Source organism: Dermacentor silvarum, chromosome 8 (assembly GCF_013339745.2).
Source record: "Dermacentor silvarum isolate Dsil-2018 chromosome 8, BIME_Dsil_1.4, whole genome shotgun sequence".
NCBI lineage: Eukaryota > Metazoa > Arthropoda > Arachnida > Ixodida > Ixodidae > Dermacentor > Dermacentor silvarum.
In genome coordinates, this window is record NC_051161.1 from 130,681,148 (window position 1) to 130,702,969 (window position 21,822).

At 48.2% G+C, this 21,822-nt stretch overlaps 1 protein-coding gene across 3 annotated transcripts in view; it reads right to left on the reverse strand.

Moving 5' to 3' along the window:
- The window catches only part of LOC119462832 (uncharacterized), a 229,988-nt gene that overhangs the window by 136,534 nt on the left and 71,632 nt on the right, over positions 1-21,822 (reverse strand). For all 3 annotated transcript variants that reach the window (XM_037724059.2, XM_049671951.1, XM_049671952.1), the window contains exons 10-11: positions 10,382-10,503; positions 5,664-5,895 (exon numbers count right to left, since the gene is read on the reverse strand). In XM_037724059.2, coding sequence (XP_037579987.2) covers positions 5,664-5,895; positions 10,382-10,503 — 354 coding nt within the window. The remainder of the gene's footprint in view (positions 1-5,663; positions 5,896-10,381; positions 10,504-21,822) is intronic.

The window sequence follows — 21,822 nt, forward strand, 5'->3', positions numbered from 1 at the left end:
TCTCGCGCAAGTGAAGCAAAACGGCGGGATAGGCGGCTGGTGAAAAGCGTGAGGCGCACGTCCGTAATACGCGACGGGAGCACGCAATCATGGGACTGATTGGAGGAGGAGGTCACAGGAGGTGCGCGCCCGGGGAAGGGCTCAGCTAATAACCCAGGCACAGCACCACCGCTACGAAGCAGCAGCCCCACTCGAAGACCTCCCGACGGATATCAGCTAGAAGACGTCAAGAAAAAGTCGAAGTAGATTAACAAACCTTGGTTTTGTTGACGAGGGAAGAGTGTTATGTCCCAATAAAGCGCCGGGTGCGTCGCTGTGGCTTCGGAGCGTTGCTAGCGCGAGCTCTTTAAGAAGCGCATTAAATGCGAATAAAGATCATTCTTCCGGGCACCACAGATGCCTGTTCAGACTCTTCTGTCTCTGTGGCGTTCGACACGAATGCCTTCTCGCACACCTCCGTCTGGGCGGCGCCCGAACCATACGCCGGCTCAGACGCATGTTTCGGTCGCGATAAAACAGTATCAACAGGTGTACCTATGCAAAGCAGGACCTGTGATAAGAGCGCATGCGCCCGCGAAACCTACGGGAACCGCTTCTGCCTCAGTGCACAGCCATTTCCATGCCTCCCTGACTTCTATTGCGTATTGCTTATAACAGTCTAATAAAGATGTAAAACAACATAGCTCGTTTTGCGTGCACTGCCCCACAGGCGTGTTGCACATCAACGAATTCATCATCTCAGAGCAGCCACTTGTTACAGGCATATGATCACATGGTTTCAGGTATTCAGCGGTCCTTAATAGAATGTTCTTTGCCAAAGTATGCGATCTAAGTATATTGCGATGCATCATCTCGTCATAGAATGCATCATCTCACAGCAGCCACTTGTTACAGGCATGCGATCACATGGTTTAAGGTACTCAGCGGTCCTGAAGAGAACGTTCTTTGCCGAAGTATGCGATCTGAGTATATTGCGGCCTAAGTATATGAGTATATTAGCTTCTACTACCTGCACTGCTTTAAATGTCGCATAATACCCGTGACGATTGAATTAGAAATGTAATTCTGAATAAAATGCAGTGTACTAATTGGCTTTAGGAACCACATCTCACTTTGCCAAAACTTAGAGCGTGAGTGCACACTCATGCACATTCACACAAAAATACATATGCCCTTGAGAATATCTCACAACGAAGTTGATTCTTTTCTCATCTTTCGAAGAACACAGCCTGCTAGTGGCTGACGACATTCTTTTCCCGGATGACTCTAAAAACACTAGGCGACTAATCTGTAGGGCATGTACCTCAAAGCTCTGCAGCAGCAAGAATACATGATGTATGCATAGGGTAAATTTCGCATATATGTGTGTTTTCTTATTCGGACACACACGCACTAAACTCATGTTAGCTGCCTTGATTTGTCGCTTACCGAGCACTTACATGTGCGCGGAGCACCTGGGATACAAAAAGTGATGTATTTGAAGTTCAGCACAGCAGCAATACTAATCTTATTGGTTACATATGCAAAAGAGTAAACAACCTGGGCTGTGACGCTTTGTTTGGTATTCGCGAGATGCTGAGCTCTGCGGATACTCTTCCTGTGGATGTTTTCTTTGCTCTTGATTGACTCGGGGACAAGCACGTCACTGTAAGATTTGCGTGATAAAAAACTACCGTATTTGCGGCTAACGTGTTGAGAGTGAACCATACACGAGCGTAGCACCAAGACGTCAACTGTCTTCAGTTTGCGTTATATAGGCTTTAGGGCAAAGACATTTTCTACGCAGCGCAGAAACTTGTATCGGTCGGCGTTCTCTAAGTATGGACGGCTGTACAGGGTGCGGCAAAAGTTCCTGCACTCTCCACAAATCAGTCGTAAAAGAGCAATTGGCCGAAACCGAAGCAATTTCTGGATGTTCTGTCCGAAGAATTATGAAAGAGAAGCTACACAAGAAAAATGTTCAGAAAGCTCATAGACTCACAGAGCGCATTAAGGAGTCCAGGGTAAAAAGGAGGCAAGAACCTGCTGCAACGCTTCAGGAGCAGGGCACGCAACTCACCATTCTCTTCACAGACAAGGCAGTGTTCAATATCAAGTAGTTTTCAAACCACCCAAGGATAGCTTATTGACAGGATGCCGGAAAAGAAGCCAACATCAGTGAAAGGAATGCTTCATGAGTTTCTTACACTCAATCGGTGGTGGCTTTTGGAGCAGTCACTTATGATGAAAAGATGCCACTTGTTTTCTTTGAACAGGGAGCCAAAATTAACAGCGCAAATTACCTAGTAGATGTCCTGAAGAAGGAGGTCCCGCATTGGGCCGAATAACTTCTGAAGCTCTCATTGGACGTATCAGCAGGACTCGGCTCCGGCTCACAATGCGAAGGTGGTCAAACAAGGGAGCACAAAAAATATCCCTGATTTCACTTCGGCAGCCCCCAAACAGTCCGGGTCTAAACGGGTTTGGCTATTCGCCTGGTCTGTGTCTAAAAGCACGGTCCGCTCTACTCCTCGCCGCAATTTCGGTGCTCTTCATCGGGCATTAAAATAAAGATGGAGAGAATTGGACGTAGAATACATCCGTGCCGCCATCGATTCATTTCCGAACATTTCCGAAAAATGTGGACTTTTCGAAAAGCAGATTTCAATTTAATTGTGCAGAACATAACACATATAAGGTTAACAGAAAAGTGATTTTGTTACTGTGCCTAGCCACCATATTTCTTGCTTTCTGTTTGAGTGCGAAATCTTTTGCCGCACCCTATAGAGCTGGCGTCTGTAGCCTCAATTAAGTCGCCATCCTAGCGTAATAACGGGAAAAACCGAAGCTGACTAATGCACGTCGCTCCTTTTAAAATATAGTGCATGGCAGGCATTTGCCGGAAGTACAACCGCTCGTCTTGTGTAGGCTGGCTTTCACCACATGTGCATCTGGAATGACAGCATCGTGGTCATTGATACACTTGTATAATCGTAATGCACACACAGCGCTTACACTCGGGTGTCCGTTTGAAGCTCAACGTGCAGCGGTTGACGACCGTCAACTGGGCCAACTAGCTGATATGCTGGCGGGTTCAATGCAAGCGGAGTTTCATACTCTTTATCGTCAAAACCAGCGCTGTCACTGCTTGACGGCTTCAAAGAGCCCCCACAGCTCTCCGTTTCGTCAGTATACACGGCCCCGATTTTGAGTTGAAACATCCAGTAAGGTAGAATCGTGCAGCGCCTAAACAGCCCGCGAAACGCAGACAGCTTGGGAAATAGCAGCTAACATGACACCGAGCACGAGCAGATACGCGTCTCCAAAACCACACGCACAATTGGTAGCTGTTGCAAATAGGGTGTTTTTTTTTAAACAGCGAAGCTGTTAAAGCTGGAGGAGAAACGTCCGAAGTGCGCAGAGAACTCCGCGCCGTTGGCTAGCAACAACCAAGCCAGATCTGCGCACCACGTGGCCCAACCTAGCCTAGCCGCGCATGCGCCGAAGCAGTAGCAACACAGCAGCGACCGCCAAGCCACACTCACCGTCGGGAACACTCCGCGCAGCCGCCGCGCCGAGCTACCGCACCAGCTGGTAAACCGTTTGCCGCCACGGCGAAGCTACCGAAAATAGCTGGTACGTGTCACCTAGCAACCATCTGCATCATAACTGACGTAAACACATAGTGTGCATGCGCTTGGCCTCGGAGTTCGCCATAAACGGGGCGGCGCCTAGTCGTGTCAACTTTCACTAGATAACGAGCGGCTCGCCTCCAATGCGTTCGACATCGGCAAGCAACAGCGTTCTTGGTTCTGCGCCAAGCTTGGCTAGCCTGCCTGCGTTGGTGGCATGCCAGGAACGCTGTCGCTCGTAGTCGCCGACGCGTCCAGCGCTAGTCATGCGAAATGTCACGAAAGGGAAAGTGCCTCCGAAAATGATCGCTCGAGAATACCTTCCCTACATGCGTAGTTAAGTTAAAAAAAACGGTCAAGTTTGCACTCGGTCGTAAAAAGCTTAGGCACAGCGAAACTGTCAATCCTCAAGTCCAGTAATGCGAAGTGATAGCAAAATACTAGGCCAAGCAAAACCTACTCACAAAGCTAGCAGCAACCAAGTTACAGAACCTAGCAATAGCCAAGTTAGAGCCTAGCAGCAACCAAGTTAAGACCTAGCAGCAACCAAGTTAATACCTAGCATTAGCAGCCAGTAAGACTTGAGGATCGACGTTTCGCTGTACCTAAGCTTTGCACGACCCAGCGCAAACTTTTTTTACTCATAGCTATTTAGGAACACTCAATCGGCTTGAGCAAAAATATAATTTCAACATGCTTAGACGCAAGCGCCGAGCAATGTGCGCAGCAAAGGACAATATGCAGCGGCCGTGGTACAGAGCTGACAGCTTCTAGAGTCACATGTGACGTCATGCTACAATACCAGCCGTTCATTGGAGATCTGTTGGAGTTTCGCACGCTTGAATAAACAGATAAATAAAGACTTTATGAGTCTCGATCTGGCTTTAAGGTATCACCATTGTGTTTTTCACATGCGCGAACACACGACACGTGGGCTTTTAATAATGTTTGCAATATTACCGGACTATCTCTTTGAATGAATAGGCGCGGTGGGCAAATTATGCCTGTCGAGGAGCTCAAAGATCCTCTTTCTACCGTAGTCCCATGGTACCGATATTTCCAAAAAATATCACAGTTTCGCCATAAGGGCGAGGCAATGAATGCGATAGCCACAAGTTAGAAAATTCACAGGGTCTCGTATATTATCACTGAAGCAGACTTGAAGGCGGAAGCCCAAGTGCCGATGCATTAAAGGCGAACGCATGACGTACACATCCCCGTAATCGCTCTTAATTCGCTTACTCATCCTCTCAATTCGCTTAGTCACTCCCTTTAATTCGCATAGTCTGCGTCGCTTAATGATCCCTTTTAATTCGCTGAGTCATTCTCTTAACTCGCTTACTCATCCTCATCATTCGATTAGTCTAATTCGCTTTGTGATCCTCTTAATTCACTTAGACACCCATCTTAATTCTATTGCCTTTAACTCGCCTGAGTCATGCACTGAATTCGCTGAGTCTTCCATTTAATTCGCTTTATCATCCATCTTGCTTATTCTTCTGTATGGGGTTTAAAGTGCCAACACCAGGGGAGGTATTCTGTAAGAGTCCACCTAGTGGACTGTCTATTTCGGCCGCTGCTGATTGGCTGGAGCTGCACGAGTGAGGAGGAGACAGGTGCCCCCAGCCAGTCTTCTTCTCGCTCATACAGCTGCATTCAATCAGCGACAGCCGAAATGCACAGTCCACTAGGTGGACTCTAACAGAATACCCCCCCCCCCCCCCACCAGTTCCGATTTCTTATGGGGATATGAGCCATTGATGATTACAGTTTTTGTACCTTTCGTGTCGACGACGCGTTTTGGCTCAAGGACTTTGAAGGTCGACTGAACGATGAGACATATAAGGATTTGACCTTAATAAACGTGCTTGCGTTCTAGCTCAGCGATGAGCCTTTTAATGCTTTTCAGGCCATTGCCGATTTCTAGCCCGCCGAGCGATTGTTCACACGAGGGATTAGAATATTCAACTCAAGTACTTCTTTTCGAAATTTGCTGGTTTGTTAGCCACCGCGGCGGCCCCACTGTTCACGGAAATTGCAAAGGTTGCGTACCGCCGGGACGCTGGTGCCTCCAGGATTGATGCCATTAGGCGCCCCGAATTGTGCCGCGCGTTGGTAGAACAGTCCATGGTCGAGCGCTCCTGGAAACATGCGCTCGGTCAGCATGACGCACGCAGCCTTCTTTTTGGCTGCCGGGAAACCGCCGATGGCCAGGTGACCGAAAACGGCAAGGTACGCGTCTATTTGCTGCATCAAGTTCACCAGCACTGGCGTGTAAGGCTCCCTGCGAGAAACAGCCTGTTGTCACCACTGTGCTTTGTATTCACGAGTACTGATTCTGAGGAAGACATTTACGATATGTATCCGTTGTCTATTTCCTGCCCTGTTCAAGTGCTGTGTGCACAATCGTGAACTCCAGGGCAGTGGTTTAAAAGCAGCACAGCGGAATGAAAACGTGTCGCATACATGTTCAAACACTTTTATTGAACCTGTCCTGCAAATTTGAATAGTTTGTGCGAAGTAATAAAATGAGACGTAAGGCTGTCTCACCTCTCGGTGCCATTATGTGATCGTGTAGGCTGTTCAAATATTTTTGCGATGACAATTATATGAAGACCTCAGAAAATTTGCCCCGCCTTCGTCGCCGTTGGCGGCGCTGTGAGTTTCCAAGAGCGATAACGCGGTATAACGCGCGTCCTATGCAGTGGGTGCGAGAGAAAAGATGAGCCAAGAAGGCTGGTTGCTTGATGCGCGGCCATTGTTCGAATTCACGCGATAAAGCACGTGCAAGCTGTGGAGGGGGTGTGATCAAGCGCGCACAAGGGAGAAAAGGGAGGGATGTGAACGCGTGTGTCCTCCTATTACCCGGCCCTATAGCTACGCATGGCACTACGCGCGAGGGAGCGCATACACCTCCCACACCCTGGATATGGTGGCTAGATGGGTAGGTGTGCCGACCGAGCGTAGTACATCACTTCTCCGCATCATGAAGCAGAAGTGGCGCTGCGGACAGTATAATGGCTGAGCTGCGCGCAACGTCGGATGCGTTGTGTAGACGAGCAGCGTGTTTGATAGTATCGCTGCCTCTGCTCTAGCTTTAAAGTACGCGTTATACAGTGCCGTTTTGAGCAGTGTAGGCAAAGCCAGAATGGGGAATTTGTTACTGTCGTCTAGTCAATAGACACGATATGCTGAAGTCAATTTTCTAGCTTGGCGATTTTTCACATTTATTGGTATAAACGCGGCGCTCCAGCCCATTGCATTAAATACGTAGATGCATTTTTTACATGCATAAAACAATACTGCAGTGGGTTTATACGGTATATGGAAACGTGTTTACGTGATATTTAATGAGTTCTAATGTTTCACTTTCTAGAAATCAAGCTATTGTGTTTATTGCTGCCTCGTTACAGTATTTAAATTGTTACGAGACGAATTGTGTTGGTAAGTGCATATTGTTCACTGTTTGGTTGCAATAAAATAAAGCAATACGTCTTGGGCTAGATTCATGAATCTATTTAAAATTAAAAAAAAAACGCTCTCATAACTTGAGTCAGCAGACGCACCAACATAAATAGCCTAGCGACAGCAAAGTCGCAACGTTGGTCCACCACATCATAACATTATTCACAGCACACGCCTCCGCTTTAGGTGATTCCTCTTCTCCCTGTGTGCTTTCGCGCGCCATGTTCTTGCCCTTGACAAGAAAGTAAAGGCGTGTAATTGAATAGAACTTCCCAACATCGTTTGTGAGCTCTTTCTTGTGCCGCTCACAGCCGATCAAATTCGGAGGATTCATCTGCAGAAAGGATGCAAAGTAGGCGATACTGTTCCTTTGTAACTCATTTAAACTTAAGCACAGCTTGAAGGCGTCTTCGAGCAATGCTACCCGTTTCTTTAGTGCTTCAGAAGGGGCAACAGCCCTTACCTACTCATTCTGTTGAATTCAGTAATGTCCCTGAACAATCGGAGCACTTGGTTCTTTGCAGGAACTTCCTCGCTACATAACCTACTATATAGAATATAAGCCTAGAGTCACTTTTCTTTTCCCTGTAGCAGCGCAGCGGTGTTCGATGTCGCAGGCGCTGAGCACCTCCGGTGCGGCTTGCAAATTTCCAATGTCGAGGAGCTCATCGACGTACGCTTTTCGGTGCACGGCTTGCTAATTAACGTCGCCGAGACTGAGCAAGCTACTGAGCAGATCGAGTCAAACATTTCCGCCGTCTTTCTCACAAATTACAGCCCGACTTGCAGTTCGGAGCGAAGCAGTAAGTCTCCTTGGTGGTCTTCTTTTGTTGAGAAATGCCGCCGCTAATTTCGCCAGTCATTTTTCCGACCTGGAACATTCCACATCGCTTAGGAACTTGCAAACAGTACGAGAGACGCGGAGCCCTTCACCTTTGAAACTGACACGAACAGACGACATGCAACTATTCCAATACGGGCTTTATTAATTTTTTTGGTAGCCGCCAGCCCCCTGCAGCAAACGACGCGCACTGCGGAACCGTTCTACTGACCGCAGCGCCAATTTTGCGTCATGACGCGGAGAAGCGGTGACCTGCGCTCCAGACGCGCCGGCCGGCACACCTACCCATCTAGCCACCGTACAATGGATGTAACTTGCAGCGGGTGCGTGCCAATATGGCTACACGCTTCATGTGCACCGTCTTCACGTGCGTCTAATCCTCGAGAAAATGTAATCTCAAGCTTCGGAGAACGCATTGAAGCATGAGGCAGCGCGTGAATCATTTTTGTCTACGGAGCAGGCACGTGGGAGCTGTGCCGCTTTTGCAAGACACTTGTGCGCATGTGAGGGTTGGGGGAGAAACATCTGAGTGCGCCTAGATACTACGCTAGTGATGCACAGGATACAGAGGCTCCTTCTATAACTAGCGATGAAGTTATAAGGGCCATGCAAGACATGACCAGGGGAAAAGGTGCTGGAGAAGGTGTAATAACAGTCGATTTAATCAAAGATGAAGGAGATATCATGCTTGAGAAGCTTGCGGCCCTATATACTCAATGCCTGACGACTTCAAGTGTACCAGAGAATTCGAAGAACGCCAACATTACACTAATCCATAAGATGGGAGACTTCAAAGAATTGAAGATAGACACATTAGCGTGCATTCAGCATTCTATAAAATATTCACCAAGATAATTGCCAATAAAATCAGGGCAACACTTGACTTCAGTCAACCAAGAGAACAGGCTGGCTTCAGGAAGGGATATTCTACAATGGATCACATCCATGTCATCAATAAGGTAATCCGAGAAATCTTCAGAGTACAATCAACCTCTCTATATGGATTTGATAGATTATGAAAAGGCAGTTGATTCAATAGAGATACCAGCAGTCATGGATGCATTTCGTAATCAAGGAATACAGGAGGCATACGTGAGTATCTTCGCAAATATCTACAAGGATTGCACAGCAACCTTGGTTCTACACAAGAAAAGTAGGAAGTTACCTATCAAGAAAGGGGTCAGGCAAGGAGACACAATCTCTCCAATGCATGCAAGCACTGCATGCTTAGAAGAGGTATTCAAGCTCTTATACTGGGAAGGCTTAGGAGTAAGGATCAATGGCGAATATCTCAGCAAACTTCGGTTTGCAGATGACATTGTCCTATTCAAAAAGATTGGGGACAAATTACAACAAATGATTGAGGACCTTAACCGAGAAAGTGTAAAACTGGGGTTGAAGATTAATATGCAGAAGACAAAGATACTGTTCCATATAGCCTTGCAAGGGAATAAGAATTCAGGATCGCCAGTCAGCCTCTAGAGTCTGTAAAGTACGTTTATCTATGTCAATTACTCACAGCGCGCCCTGTTCATGAGAAGGAAACATACAGAAGAATAAAATTGGGTTGGAGTACATACGGTAGGCATCACCAATTCCTGACGGGGAGCTTACCACTGTCGTTGAAAAGAAAAGTGTACAATCAATGCATTCTAGCGGTGCTGACATATTGGGCAGAAACTTGGAGGTTAACAAAGAAGCTCAAAAACAAGTTAACGATCGCACAAAGAGCGATGGAACGAAAAATGTTAGGCCTAACGTTAAAAGACAGGAAGATTGCGGTGTGTTTCAGAGAGCAAACGGAGATACCCGATATTCTAGTTGACATTAAGAGGAAAAAATATACCTGGGCAGGCCATGTAATGCGTAGGATGGATAACCGGTGGAGCATCAGAGTTACAGAATGGATACCAAGACAAGGGAAGCGCAGTCGAGGACGGCAGAAAACTAGGTGGGGTGATGAAGTTACGAAATTAGCAGGCGCAAATTGGAATCAGCTAGCGAAAGACAGGGGTAATTGGAAATCGCAGGGAGAGGCCTTCGTCCTGCAGTCGACATAAATATAGGCTGATGATGATTATGATGAGGTACTACGGATGAATACTTGCTTTGTTCGTTCGTCCCTGGCATATGGAAATGCTCACTACTCCAGAGAACCGGCGCTTAACAACTATTCAAACAGGATCACAGCGGCCGACCAAGAAGAGTCCATAATGGGGTAGCATGCAAAACAACGTGTCATTACTCATTGGTCTGCGGCCTCTAAAGCGGCATCTACCTGAGCCCCCACCTCCATGCTTCGCGCGGGGTCACTTCGCTGCTCTGACAGATACCCTTCACGTCAGGCGACATAGCTTCCGGAATGCGCTTGAAGTACCCTAAGAATGCGGACGCATTAAAAGAACACTCAGTTGAGACGAAACACGTTGTGGCACAATATACAGAAAGTGCATCCCTCACTTACTTCGCGGTTTCTTCCTCGAGGAACGTGCCCAGTCCAAGAATGTACTCGGGATGCAGCAGACGGACCATCATTTTCTTTCGGATGATACGTTGGAGTAGAATAAAGTAGTCGTTCCAGTTCCACTGCCAATAAAGAGAGGTTGGAAAGAAGGCACACTGGTGAGCTTTCACTAGGCGACATTATTGCGGCCTTCAAGAATGAACAATGAAGCATGCTGGTGTACTATCGCGCTCAGTATGAGCTACACCACGGGAGCGCGTGGCCAAGCGCCCTGTAAGGTTGTACAGTGGCGCCGATCGTGACATGTTTTCGAGTTACCAGGAAAGGGTTTGGCTGTTCCTGCAGCTGCGCATCGTCCCCACTTGCTTGCTTTCCCCCTCGCCCTCCTTTATTTGAAGGAACGTTTTGCCATTTATTTTGCTGGTTGATTCTGTCTCTACTGAAGAGAAATTCGACGATGACACAGGGACTTTACAGCTAACCAGAGATAGCGTGTGAGACTTATTAAACTACGCACTACCTTCATCGAAGAAGGGCTATGCAAATGCGTTTTACTTAAAGCAACACTTTCTGATTGCGTCATGCTTCTAGCGAAGAGGGAGACCCGGTAACGACACGGGCCTTCAATATTTCGAGTACAGAGTTTTGGCAGAGCTGTGCTGCCAATGCCGAACGCGTTGCCGTTGATACCATTCCGGTGCTCGCTAGCATCATTCCTTCATTCCAAAGTAGCCATACTTTGCTTGTTTAACGGAACTACGCTGTTAACCGACGTTGCGACAATATGTTCTAATAACACCAGTTATCGACATATACCAGTCTCCAGTCAGTTCGCCTAGAAAAGGGAGAGGCAGCAAACGCTTCTCTTGGATATGACAGCGTGAGGTCATGTGCAGTGCTCTTGACTGAGAAATTTACCTGGCTTCCCAAAAGATTGCGTGATCATCAAAAGATAGAAAAATGCGGCTGGAATGAAAAGAAAGCATTTCAGCGAAAACAAAAGCTTTGCTGCTTTTTTGGTTTCCTTTATTTTTGTGTGATAGGAATTGCGAAGAAAAACCCATTTTTCGCAGTCAAAGAAAATACGAACAGCAAAATAACGCGAGAATTGTATTATACCTTCACTCGGATACAAAGCAAATAACATAGTAAACAAACCCTAGTCAAGATAACTATATGAATAACAATGTGAATGAGCAATACTGACTGCATTTAGAATGCATACAAAAGAAAGGCAAAATTGTGGTAATAACAGAAATAATAACATTTTACAACATGAAAAGAAATATTAAAGGGCACAAACACGAGTAACAAGAACGGAAAATAGATGGAGCGGTCATCACGCCTTAGTAGCGGGTCAGGGCTCCTTGAACGTCAATCACGTTCTGCATCCTCGACGGGAGTGACGCGTACAGGTTCTCAATGAAACTGTGTTCATTTTGGAGGCGCATCCATTCTTCTTCTACAGCGCTCCACAGCTCATCAGCGGATGAAGTGTGCAATCCTCTTCTGGAGTGCCTGGCCTTCATTCTACCCCATACGGCTTCAAGGATGTTAAGGTCTGCCCGTTTAGCGACCCACTTGAGACACCGCACACCTCACATGTTCAGGAACTCCCCAACAACCTTTGCAGTGTGGACAGGTGACAGGTCTTGTTGGAACAGGAAGTCTCCGTCAGGAAAAGGCCCGTCCAACGCGTAAGGTATCATGACATAATCAAGGTTGTCGTAATACCTTGCCGATGTCATCGGTCCTTCAATACGGTGCAAAACGCCAAGTCCATCTCGGGACATAGTGCCCCAAACATTGACAGCAGTGCGGCCGCTCGATGCGACTTCCTGCACGTAAATCGGGTCGTAGCGGGTGTTGACAGGGCGCCACATACGTTGCTTTTGGTCCCAGCGTGTTCTAAAGGTAGGCTCGTCAGAAAAAAGTACAGTTTTCCAATCGTGCGTAGTCCAGGAGGCGTGTTCAGTCGCAAAGTTGAGACGCACCGTCTTGTTTGTCTCGGAGAGCTGCGGCTTCTGGGCCGCAACATGACTCTTGAGCTTTCATTGCGCCAGGCGTCTTTTTATTGTCGACACGCTTGCAGCCACACCAGCGGCAGCACCGATCTCCTTGTCAGTGCTGAAGGGGCTTGCCTGCGCGGCGTCGAGGATAGCCATGTCCTGAGCAGCAGTAGTTGCACGAGGGTGCCGTTTATGAGGAGCGTCACTGATGCGGCCTTCATCCCTATAAGCTTGGATGATGCGATTGACAGTCTTTTTCGACCTCCCCATCATCTCTGCTATTTGGCGTTGAGTATACTGCTTCAGGGACAGTTCAGCTATAAGCTGGCGCTCAGTGTTTGGCACTCGGGACATTTTCCAAGTCAAGAACGTATTTGTGTTTCATTGTGCGCACTACACGCAGCCACTTTCACGCAATAGGCTGCGCGGCGCATCAGTGCGGAATTTTCTATTAAATAAAATGAAGCAAACAAAAAGAGCCAGGCTAGATATCACCTGTTTTGTGATGCTCGACTTGTCGAACACGAAGTTTGTGCATCAAGCCACGGCGGCAGTTATCATTTTCGAAGCTGAAATCACCATAGGGTAAAAGCAGGGCGAGGGAAAAAGCAAGCAAGTGGGGGCGATGCGCACTCACAGGATCAGCAAAACCCTCCCCTGATAACTCGGAAACATGTCACAATCGGCGCCGCTGTATAAGCTTACAGAGCGCTTGGCCACGCGCTCCCGCGGTGTAGCTCATACTGAGCGCGATAGTACGTTGTGACGCGCACTATGCATAACTTGCATGTGACGTCGCCGACGCAGTTTCTCACCGTGCTGGTCCTTGAATACGCAGTTTAGGATAACGCAGGAATACCATATTCACTGCCATATATAATTTGATTCAATATTATAGAGATGTGATTGCACTACTACTGGCATTTGTGCCAAAACCACGGCACAAACAACGCGCTAGACGTCAATAGACCCTGCCCATAGAGAAAGAAATTCAACAAGAGGGGACACTCGGCTAAAACTGGCAACAGGAAACACGTCACCATACGTCACGCTATACTTTTGACGCCGAACGGTAGCTGCCGCGAGCATCGAAAAAAAAGAAAGTGAATTTAAGTTAACAGGCATTGATTTATTTTTTTAATTCTTTGCCGCGAAAACTAAAACGTTTTGCGTATAAATGAACTTAAGCTTTGCGACTTACTTTCCTTGCCTTACCTAGTCACAGGTCAATGACGCGCCAGATACATGCGTCATCCGCCAGACACTCCCCCGAAGCCAGCGAGGATGGCTGCGCGCGCGGCGACCCGTCTGTCTCCTTCTTTTTTTCTTTTTTTAAATGTAACATGGTTTATTGGACTCTCGGCGTATTCTTGCGTTTCTTCTGCACTGGGACAAGACACCGCTGCACTATTGGACTACGGCAAGGTGAGAAATCTTGTTTCACAGTCTACGACGCAATTAGGCTTACGGCACGGGACCGAGACTTAAGACGCAGTTAGCGAAAAACAGCTCGGCCATCCTGGCGCAGTTAATTTGAGTTAATGAATCGTGCTGAGACATGTTTCCGACGCTTCCTATGGGACTATTGTAACTTATTTCGGTTTTTGAGCCACACTGGCCGCACAGGGCGCCGTGTCGCAGTTAGCGAGAACTCAGCCGTGGTGTGTAGTCTAGTGCATCTTGGTAGGAGAAGTTTGTGCCGCTTTCTCTGACGCCAGACATTACTGAAAAGTAATTTCATTACTTTCTGGGGTACTTTTGAGGCACGCTGGCCGCACAGCGCGCTGTGACGCAGTTAGCGATAAGCAGCTTGGCCGTAGTGATAAAGTTTGGCGTGTAATGAATCTTAGACGGACAAGTCTGTGACGTTTTTTGTGGCTCCGCAACAACATATACCTTCTTTCGGTACTCACGTCTGTTGAAAACGCGATGGGCGATTGCCAAGAGTGATAACATGGGGTGCGCTGCTGGCGCCGGCAGAACGCGCGAAAGATAACGCCGACGAACATATCAGAAACTTGTAATTCGAAAATTGCGTCGTCTAAAGGACTGAAAAAAGGCATTGCACCCACGCATTTGTCTTGAGAGCCTGTTGCGTCCGCCTCTATGTATGTAGCGTACCGTCGCGTCGCCCGAGGCCAAGTTCTGGAAACGCGAAGTCGCTCGTGTATTTGTGCTGCCAAAGTGCAGGAAATAATGCCCGGAAATGGGGGAACGCTTGGAAATCAGATGTTTTGATATATGTTTGGGATGAGTCGGGTATTTTCTACGCCATGTATGTAAAAGTGAATTAGCTTTTTGTAAAGGCCTGCCCATTCACCACTTCCGTGCACCGTTTCGCCTCTACACGCAGTATTCCTATGTTCTAAATACAAATGACACATGCTTGGAACATGCGGTTACGTGCGTGCTAAATGTAGCCATGCTTGTAATTTACTTTTTTTCAGGTGTTGCCTGTCCGGTGGGAGCCTTCATACAGAACTACTGGAACAAACCGAAAACTGCCTTAACCTGCTGGGGTCAACAAGGGCGTTGAGATACGCAACAAAAAGGCGCGGAACGAGGCTGTTATATAGAGCAAAATAAATATTCCTCATTGCACACAAAGGTCTTGCGTCTAGACTGTAAGAAGAAGGCTGAGTGAGCTTGGCCTGCAGTCTTTCGTAGCAGCACAGAAGCCCTGCCTCTCAGACAGCCAGCTACAAGAACGACTCATGTTCGCTACAGCAATGAAAGATTGGACAACAGAGAAATGGGGCGATGTCATCTTTAGCGACGAGTCAACTTTTTCCACGCGCTGGGACCAACGGAAGCGGGTTTGGCGTCCACTAAACTGCAGGTGTGTTTACAGTGTATTGGCAGTTAATTCACGAAGCTAATTCTGCATGACAACATGTTTCACGTAAAATGAGCTTTTGGACATTACGAGATTTTTCTGTAGTGGTATTATGTTGAAAACATTAACGATTGTTTCATAGTACTACTTACTCTGAAGCTAATTAAAAGCTGCCAGTGGGTCTTTCAGTACTATCTAATGATGTTTGCACGTTTTCTATTGCAACTCTATAACAGCATTATAAGGTTCATACGCAAGAGGAATCGCAACATTTTTAGACGCGCCGCTGGAACCCAATTGTACGCTATTTCTTGCAGATATCTGCCTAATTACACACAGAGTGTTCTATCCAGTGGACGGTGTTCCGTGAGCGTGTGGGGAGCAATCAGCAAAGATGGCCTTGGTCCCCTTGTGCGTCTGGAAGGGCCCTTCACTGCGTCACGGTACTGCGACGTCATCACTAGACACCTCGTTCCGTATTCCCTTCAGCGACGGCTGCTATTTTTTTCAACACGACCGCAGCCCGATCCATAAAGCACGTATCGTCCAGTCATTGCTAGAAGAACATGCTGTTTGCCAGCTTGATTGGCCTCCATGTGGCGCCGACTTGAATCCCATAGAAAATGTCTGGGGCATGTTGAAAAAACGGCTGTCCACACGAGCCAACCGCGGCCGCACGGCCGATACGCTGTGGCAAGCGATCGCACAAGAATGGGAAAGCCTGCGCGGTCGACCGGAGATTACTGAATCTTTGTACGAGTCGATGCCCACACGCATCAATAAGGTGCTAGAAAACGGCGGACATTTCACTTCCTACTTGATCATTGAGAGACCTATGTTTCATGACACTTCTGTAAATGTCTTGTGAATAAATTCATCCCCTTCAGACACGAATTATGATGCACTGTCTGCAAATGCGTCAAATGCGCATGGCATCATTTCAAGACGCTCACTATTACATTCCAAGAAAGAAGACGAAGCAATGTGCTGTTTTGTGCGAGTTTCAGTAAAAAAATTAATTAGCGTATAACTCATTATCTAATTATTCTGAAATCCGTCAGCTTCAATGCTTGCATAAAAAGAATCAACTATTAGGCCCGAAACGCATGCACACTTGCTTTTTCGGTTGTATTCGTGTCGACCGGAGAAAAAAAATACTCTTGACGTTGGTCTTGGAACGCGGCACGTCGAACGATTGTCTAACATGGTAGTGTCTCCAGCAAAGTGATCATCTGCAGCAATACGCAGGACAATGAAGTTAACTGACCGCTAGTTGTCCCATCAGGAAGCGGACACGAATGTGCACACTGAGTTTTAGGTCATTTGAAGAAACACGTGGCGTGGGACGCGCCTCCGAAGTTCGAGTCCCCAAACGAGGACGCCGTGTCGCAAAGGGTTATAAAAAGAGTCATCGCACCCGATTATTTCTTATTTTTCTAAATGTAACCACTATAGCAGCGCGGTGGTTCGGGCTTTGCGCAGCAAAACCTGGGCGCAGGCGATCAAATCCCGACCGCTACTGTCACTTAGCGATGGGGGAGGAACGGAAAAATTGTGCCTACTGACTAAGCATCTGTGTCCCATGGCTGCCTCACCGCTCACTCACGCACTCACGAAAAAAAAAAACAGCGTGGCTACGCGAAAATAGAACTGATAACAGCCGAAGAATACGCTGTCTGATTACTTGTACTGATATTCTGCTCTCAAAATATAAGCAAGTAGCCCTGGCTAACAAAGAGCGCGTCACGTTGAAAGAGATAGGTAGAAAATATTTGCGCACAGTGCGAAAATAGACAGGCCATAGATTTAAGGAGGGATGCATCTTCAACGTAGCGCTGCTGTCGATCGCTGGTGACGTAGCGGAAGTGTCGCGAAGAGGCTCTTGGCCACGCGCTCGCGTGGTCCGCAAACTTTTGTGGTTGACTGTATGTAGCGTACCGTCGCGTCGCCCGAGGCCAAGTTCTGGAAACGCGAAGTCGCTCGTGTATTTGTTCTGCCAAAGTGCAGGAAATAATGCCCGGAAATGGGGGAACGCTTGGAAATCAGATGTTTTGATATATGTTTGGGATGAGTCGGGTATTTTCTACGCCATGTATGTAAAAGCGAATTGCTTTTTGTAAGGCCGCCCATTCACCACTTTCGCACGTTTCGCCTCTACACGCAGTATTCCTATGTCTAAATACCAAAATGACACATGCTTGTAACATGCTGTTACGTGCTTGTAAATGTAGCATGCTTGTAATTTACTTTTTTTCAGGTGGTGCCGTCCGGTGGAGCTTCATACAGGAACTACTGCCTTACCTGCTGGGGTCACAACGTTGGATAACGCACAAAAAGCGCGGAACGAGCTTTTATATAGAGCAAAATAAATATTTCCTCATTGCACACAAGGTCTTGCGTCTACTTTGTGAAATTGCACGTGGCACAGATTCGATGGGACTTTACGAGGTCGTTCGCAATTATTTTTACTAAATAATAAACCGATTCTGCACGAAGAGCAAAAAAAAAAAAAAAAGGGGGGGGGGGCGCAGCCGGCGTGCTAGCTTGCGTTCAAATTACGCGCGCCCAAAACCGAAACCGGAAGTGATGTAAGTGATCGACACCGACCGCTTGGCACGCTGCAGTCAATTCGGCCGCTGGGCCCTATGGGAGTGTCCCCTCTTGTTGAATTCCTTTCTCTATGCCCTGCCTCCCTCAGCGCTCGTCCTCCAACGTGGCGGCTAGGTCAACATCAGTGCAAGTCGTCTTTAAGTCCAGACCACACGTACGCTTGCGGACGCGCGCGCAAGCTCGCGTCCGCGCGCCCACGCATGCGCCGACGGTGCGGCCCGGCTCGTACGCGTCACAACGCGGCGCGATCTCAGTGAACAGCCGCTCCTCTCTGTTATGGCGCGCTTGGACTGCCTCGCTTAGGGAGCCTACATGCAAGAGCTGTTTAGGGTGGTGACAACTCCAAAAGTTTGAGCACTATTTACCGCCATTTTGATTCCCAATTTTGCTAGAAGTCGCGGCGCATCCCTGCTTTCTTTTTGTTACGCTCTGATGTACCCATTTTGGCACGCGATCTAATAAATTTCCTTAATTTAGTTTTGCACCAATGCGCACACGAAACCTGCCTACATCTTTAATATAGTAGTTGCCTTTTCCTTTTATTTTAACACATCAAACTTATTTTTTTTCCATAGCATACAAAGGAACAAGTTATAAGGCACGGTGGCGTGCTCGTGTTTGTATTTTGTCACGCCAAGAATGTGAACTGCATTAAACATTGTCGCTGCCTTCCACTTGTACACACTATATAAATAGTGTTTTTTGAAGTGTGCTGTAATAAAAACTGTGCTTACAAGCATGTTTAACTAAAACGTAGACGTGCCATGCACTGCTCTCAGGCACGCTATGGGTCTCTGGCTGATGAGGCCAAAGTTTATTTTAAAAATTGAATTAGTTTCATGGCACCAACGGGTGCGGGAAACCTGGTCTGTCAGCTGGTCTTTTCGCCATTTTGATTTCCAGATGCTCTGTCAGGCGGAAAATTTTACCCGTCAATTTAGCTGGCGGCGGCAAGTACCCTTGCAAAGGTTGTCACCGGCCCAAAACAGCGCTTGCATGTCGGCTACCTAGGCTCGCTACAGTGCCTAAAATATATTCTAGGCACTGTGTAGCCTCGCGTCGGCGCGCCTGGCTACGCAGCGACGGCGCGTTAGGTTCAAATCTGAGTGAATGCAAGAAAGTGCTTTTTCACTTTTAGGAGCGAAGCTCCTTATAGCGGCACCCGTTCCGTCCCCGTCGTCGTAGTAGTAGTGTGTAACCAGTCTGAGAAAAAAAATTCCGAAGTTGCGTCCGTAGCGCGGAATCGAACCAGGGACCCCTCGCTTCCGAGCGCGCGGCGTTAGCCCACTACGCCACGAAGCGCACATAGACACACGCACCACGATGGCAATAAATACCCAACATTAACGAAAGGCCGCGTTTCTAGCACGTTTCTAACGCGTTTGTGCTAGCGCGTTACGGCCGTGTAAGAAGCTGGTGTAAGACGCTGTGGCCTCTCCGCCTTACCTTCAACGCGTTTCGAACGCGCTGCCCAAGGCGGTGGCAAGTCAAGTTCAAGTCGAGGAGCGTTTATGAATACGGGGGGTATACTCTCTCAGCAGTCATGTGATGGCGTCGGCAAACGCGGTGCACGTTCCGGCATGTGTAAATGGCTGCGAAAGACGCTGTGGCCGCTCCCCCTTACTAGAGAGTACTGCACGTTTCTAACGCGTTTGTGCTAGCGCCCCCTTAAGCGGGAGATCCGATGATTCCCTCCGGAGCTTCGCCCACTCATCATCATTCACCCCGTGGATATGCTGTGATTTTTTTTGTTCTGACTAGGAGCTCTAAAAATATATCAATTACGTTTATAGATATCGAAGCATTCTGAAACACTGTCAATAACAAAGTACGAAGTTGCGTTTACCAAGGCGTCAACGAGTGAGGCCAGTGAGCGCGTGCTGTCGCGCATACTTGTTGCAGTGCCTAGAATATACTATATTCTAGGCACCGTATATTTGTGGGTGCAAACCGCCATTTCTCGCTAGGCGCGGCAGGCGATAGGCCCTTAGACGCGAGCTCGCACGCGTCCGCAAGCGTACGTGTGGTCTGCAGGCTTTAGAGGTGTTATCTCCCAATAAAGCGCCGGGCGCGTCGTTGTGGCGTCGGAACTTTGCTAACGCGAGCTCTATAAGAAGCCCGTTCAATGCAAATAAATGATCATTCTTCCTGGCACCACACACCTGTTCCCATTACTCTGTCTCTGTGGCGTTCGACACGATCGCCTTTTCGGACGCCTCAGTCTGGGCGGCGCCCAAACCGTATGCCGGCTCGGACGCATGTCTCGGTCGCGATAGAACAACTGGCGACGAGGACGGCATCGCCGCGGCAGCATCTCGGAACGACGGCCCGTGGTGCCCGGCGTCCAAAAGTGGCAACGCGGACCGGCTCGGAAGCAAGAGCAAGGCAAAGGATGGAGTGGTCGCCGGAAGAGATAAGTGAACTGCTTCTTTATAATGGCTACGCCTCAAGCCTGAAGGTGTTTGGGAAGCATGTCGGAATTGGATCCCGAGGCGGACAACATAAAGTCGTACTTCGAAATATTCGAAAATGTTATCGACATCAGTGAAATACCAGCAGACAAAACGTTGAAGCTGTTCCTTAATGTGGTGGGTGGCGAGGCCTACGAGGAGCTTAAAAAATTATGGTTCCTGACAAACCCACCGACAAATCTTTCGACCAAGTGCGGGAGTTTTTGGAAGACCAGAATACTCAGTCATCATTGAACGCTGCAAGTTTATTAGGCGAATTCAGCAAGAAGGCGAAGGCGTCAGACTTCGTGACACAACTCAAGCATTTGGCAGGGAATTGGGAGTTTAAAGCATTTCTAAATGATGCCCTGAGAGGTCGTCTTGTAGCAAGTCTACGTGACCGAGAGATGCAAAGAGTTAGTTTTGCCGACGGAACGCTTGACTTTTGAAGGAGCTGCTACCGCTTCACGGACAAAGTCTTTGATTGTCGATAGCAGCGGCTGTTCATCGGCAGGCCATGCAACCAGCTGCAAGCTTGATATTGTGTCGGGCGTCATGAGGGCTTGGCGGGCGATCGTGCGCTGCCTACGCAACTCGCCAAAGCTCTGACACAATGAGACGAGTGCAGCGATCGTGGTGGGATTTCTCGCTAGCAGCATCTGAAAAGCGTCGTCCTCGATGCCCTTCAGTATGTGCTTGATTTTCTCCTCCTCGGTCATGGTCGGGTTGACGCGGTTGCAGAGATAAAGCATTTCGTCGATGTAGCCCGTGTAATTCTCCTCTGGATGCTGCGCACGTTCACGCAAGCGTTGTTCTGCGTGAAGCATGCGGGCCGTAGGCAGACCAAAGACGTCCGAAATGGAAGTCTTGAAAACGGACCAAGTGGGAATGTCGGTCTCGTGGTTGCGATACCACAGTTGCGGGATGTCCGCGAGATAAAACACGACGTGAGTCAACTTCAGTTGGATCGTCCCTTTTGTTATTGGCGCTCACCCGTTCGTACGTCGACAACCAGTCTTCGACATCTGAGTAACCTGAGCTGTTGAAGATGGGCGGATCCCGCTGATGGTACACGGCGCTGCAGATGGCAGGCGCTGCCGAATGGTTAGTCTGAGCCGAGGTGTCGAGCATAATGGGTGCAGGATCCGAAGGGAGCATCCTGGAGCGAAGTTCCAGGTTGGTGCGGGGGACGCACGCAGCCTCCACCGAATTTCACCTGATTTATTGACGTGTAAACATCAAGAAACGGCGAGAAACGTCAGGCGAACGTCAAGAAGCGGCGGGGCGACAAGCAGCCAAAATACAGGCAAGCGCAAGCTCGGGGCGCGTGGGTACCACCAACACTGTGGCTTGCTTGCTGACTGTTTCGTCCGTCGTCTTGTCTTCATTTCTGAGCATGTAAAATCGCACTCGAGAAGGAGCTGGCGGACCGCTAAACCAAAGAGCTGCGCATAGAATTGGCGAGGCCGACTGAAGTTAATGAGGTGCATAGGAAGCATGAAAGAAAAACATGCGTCCGGTGCTCAGAAAGACTGC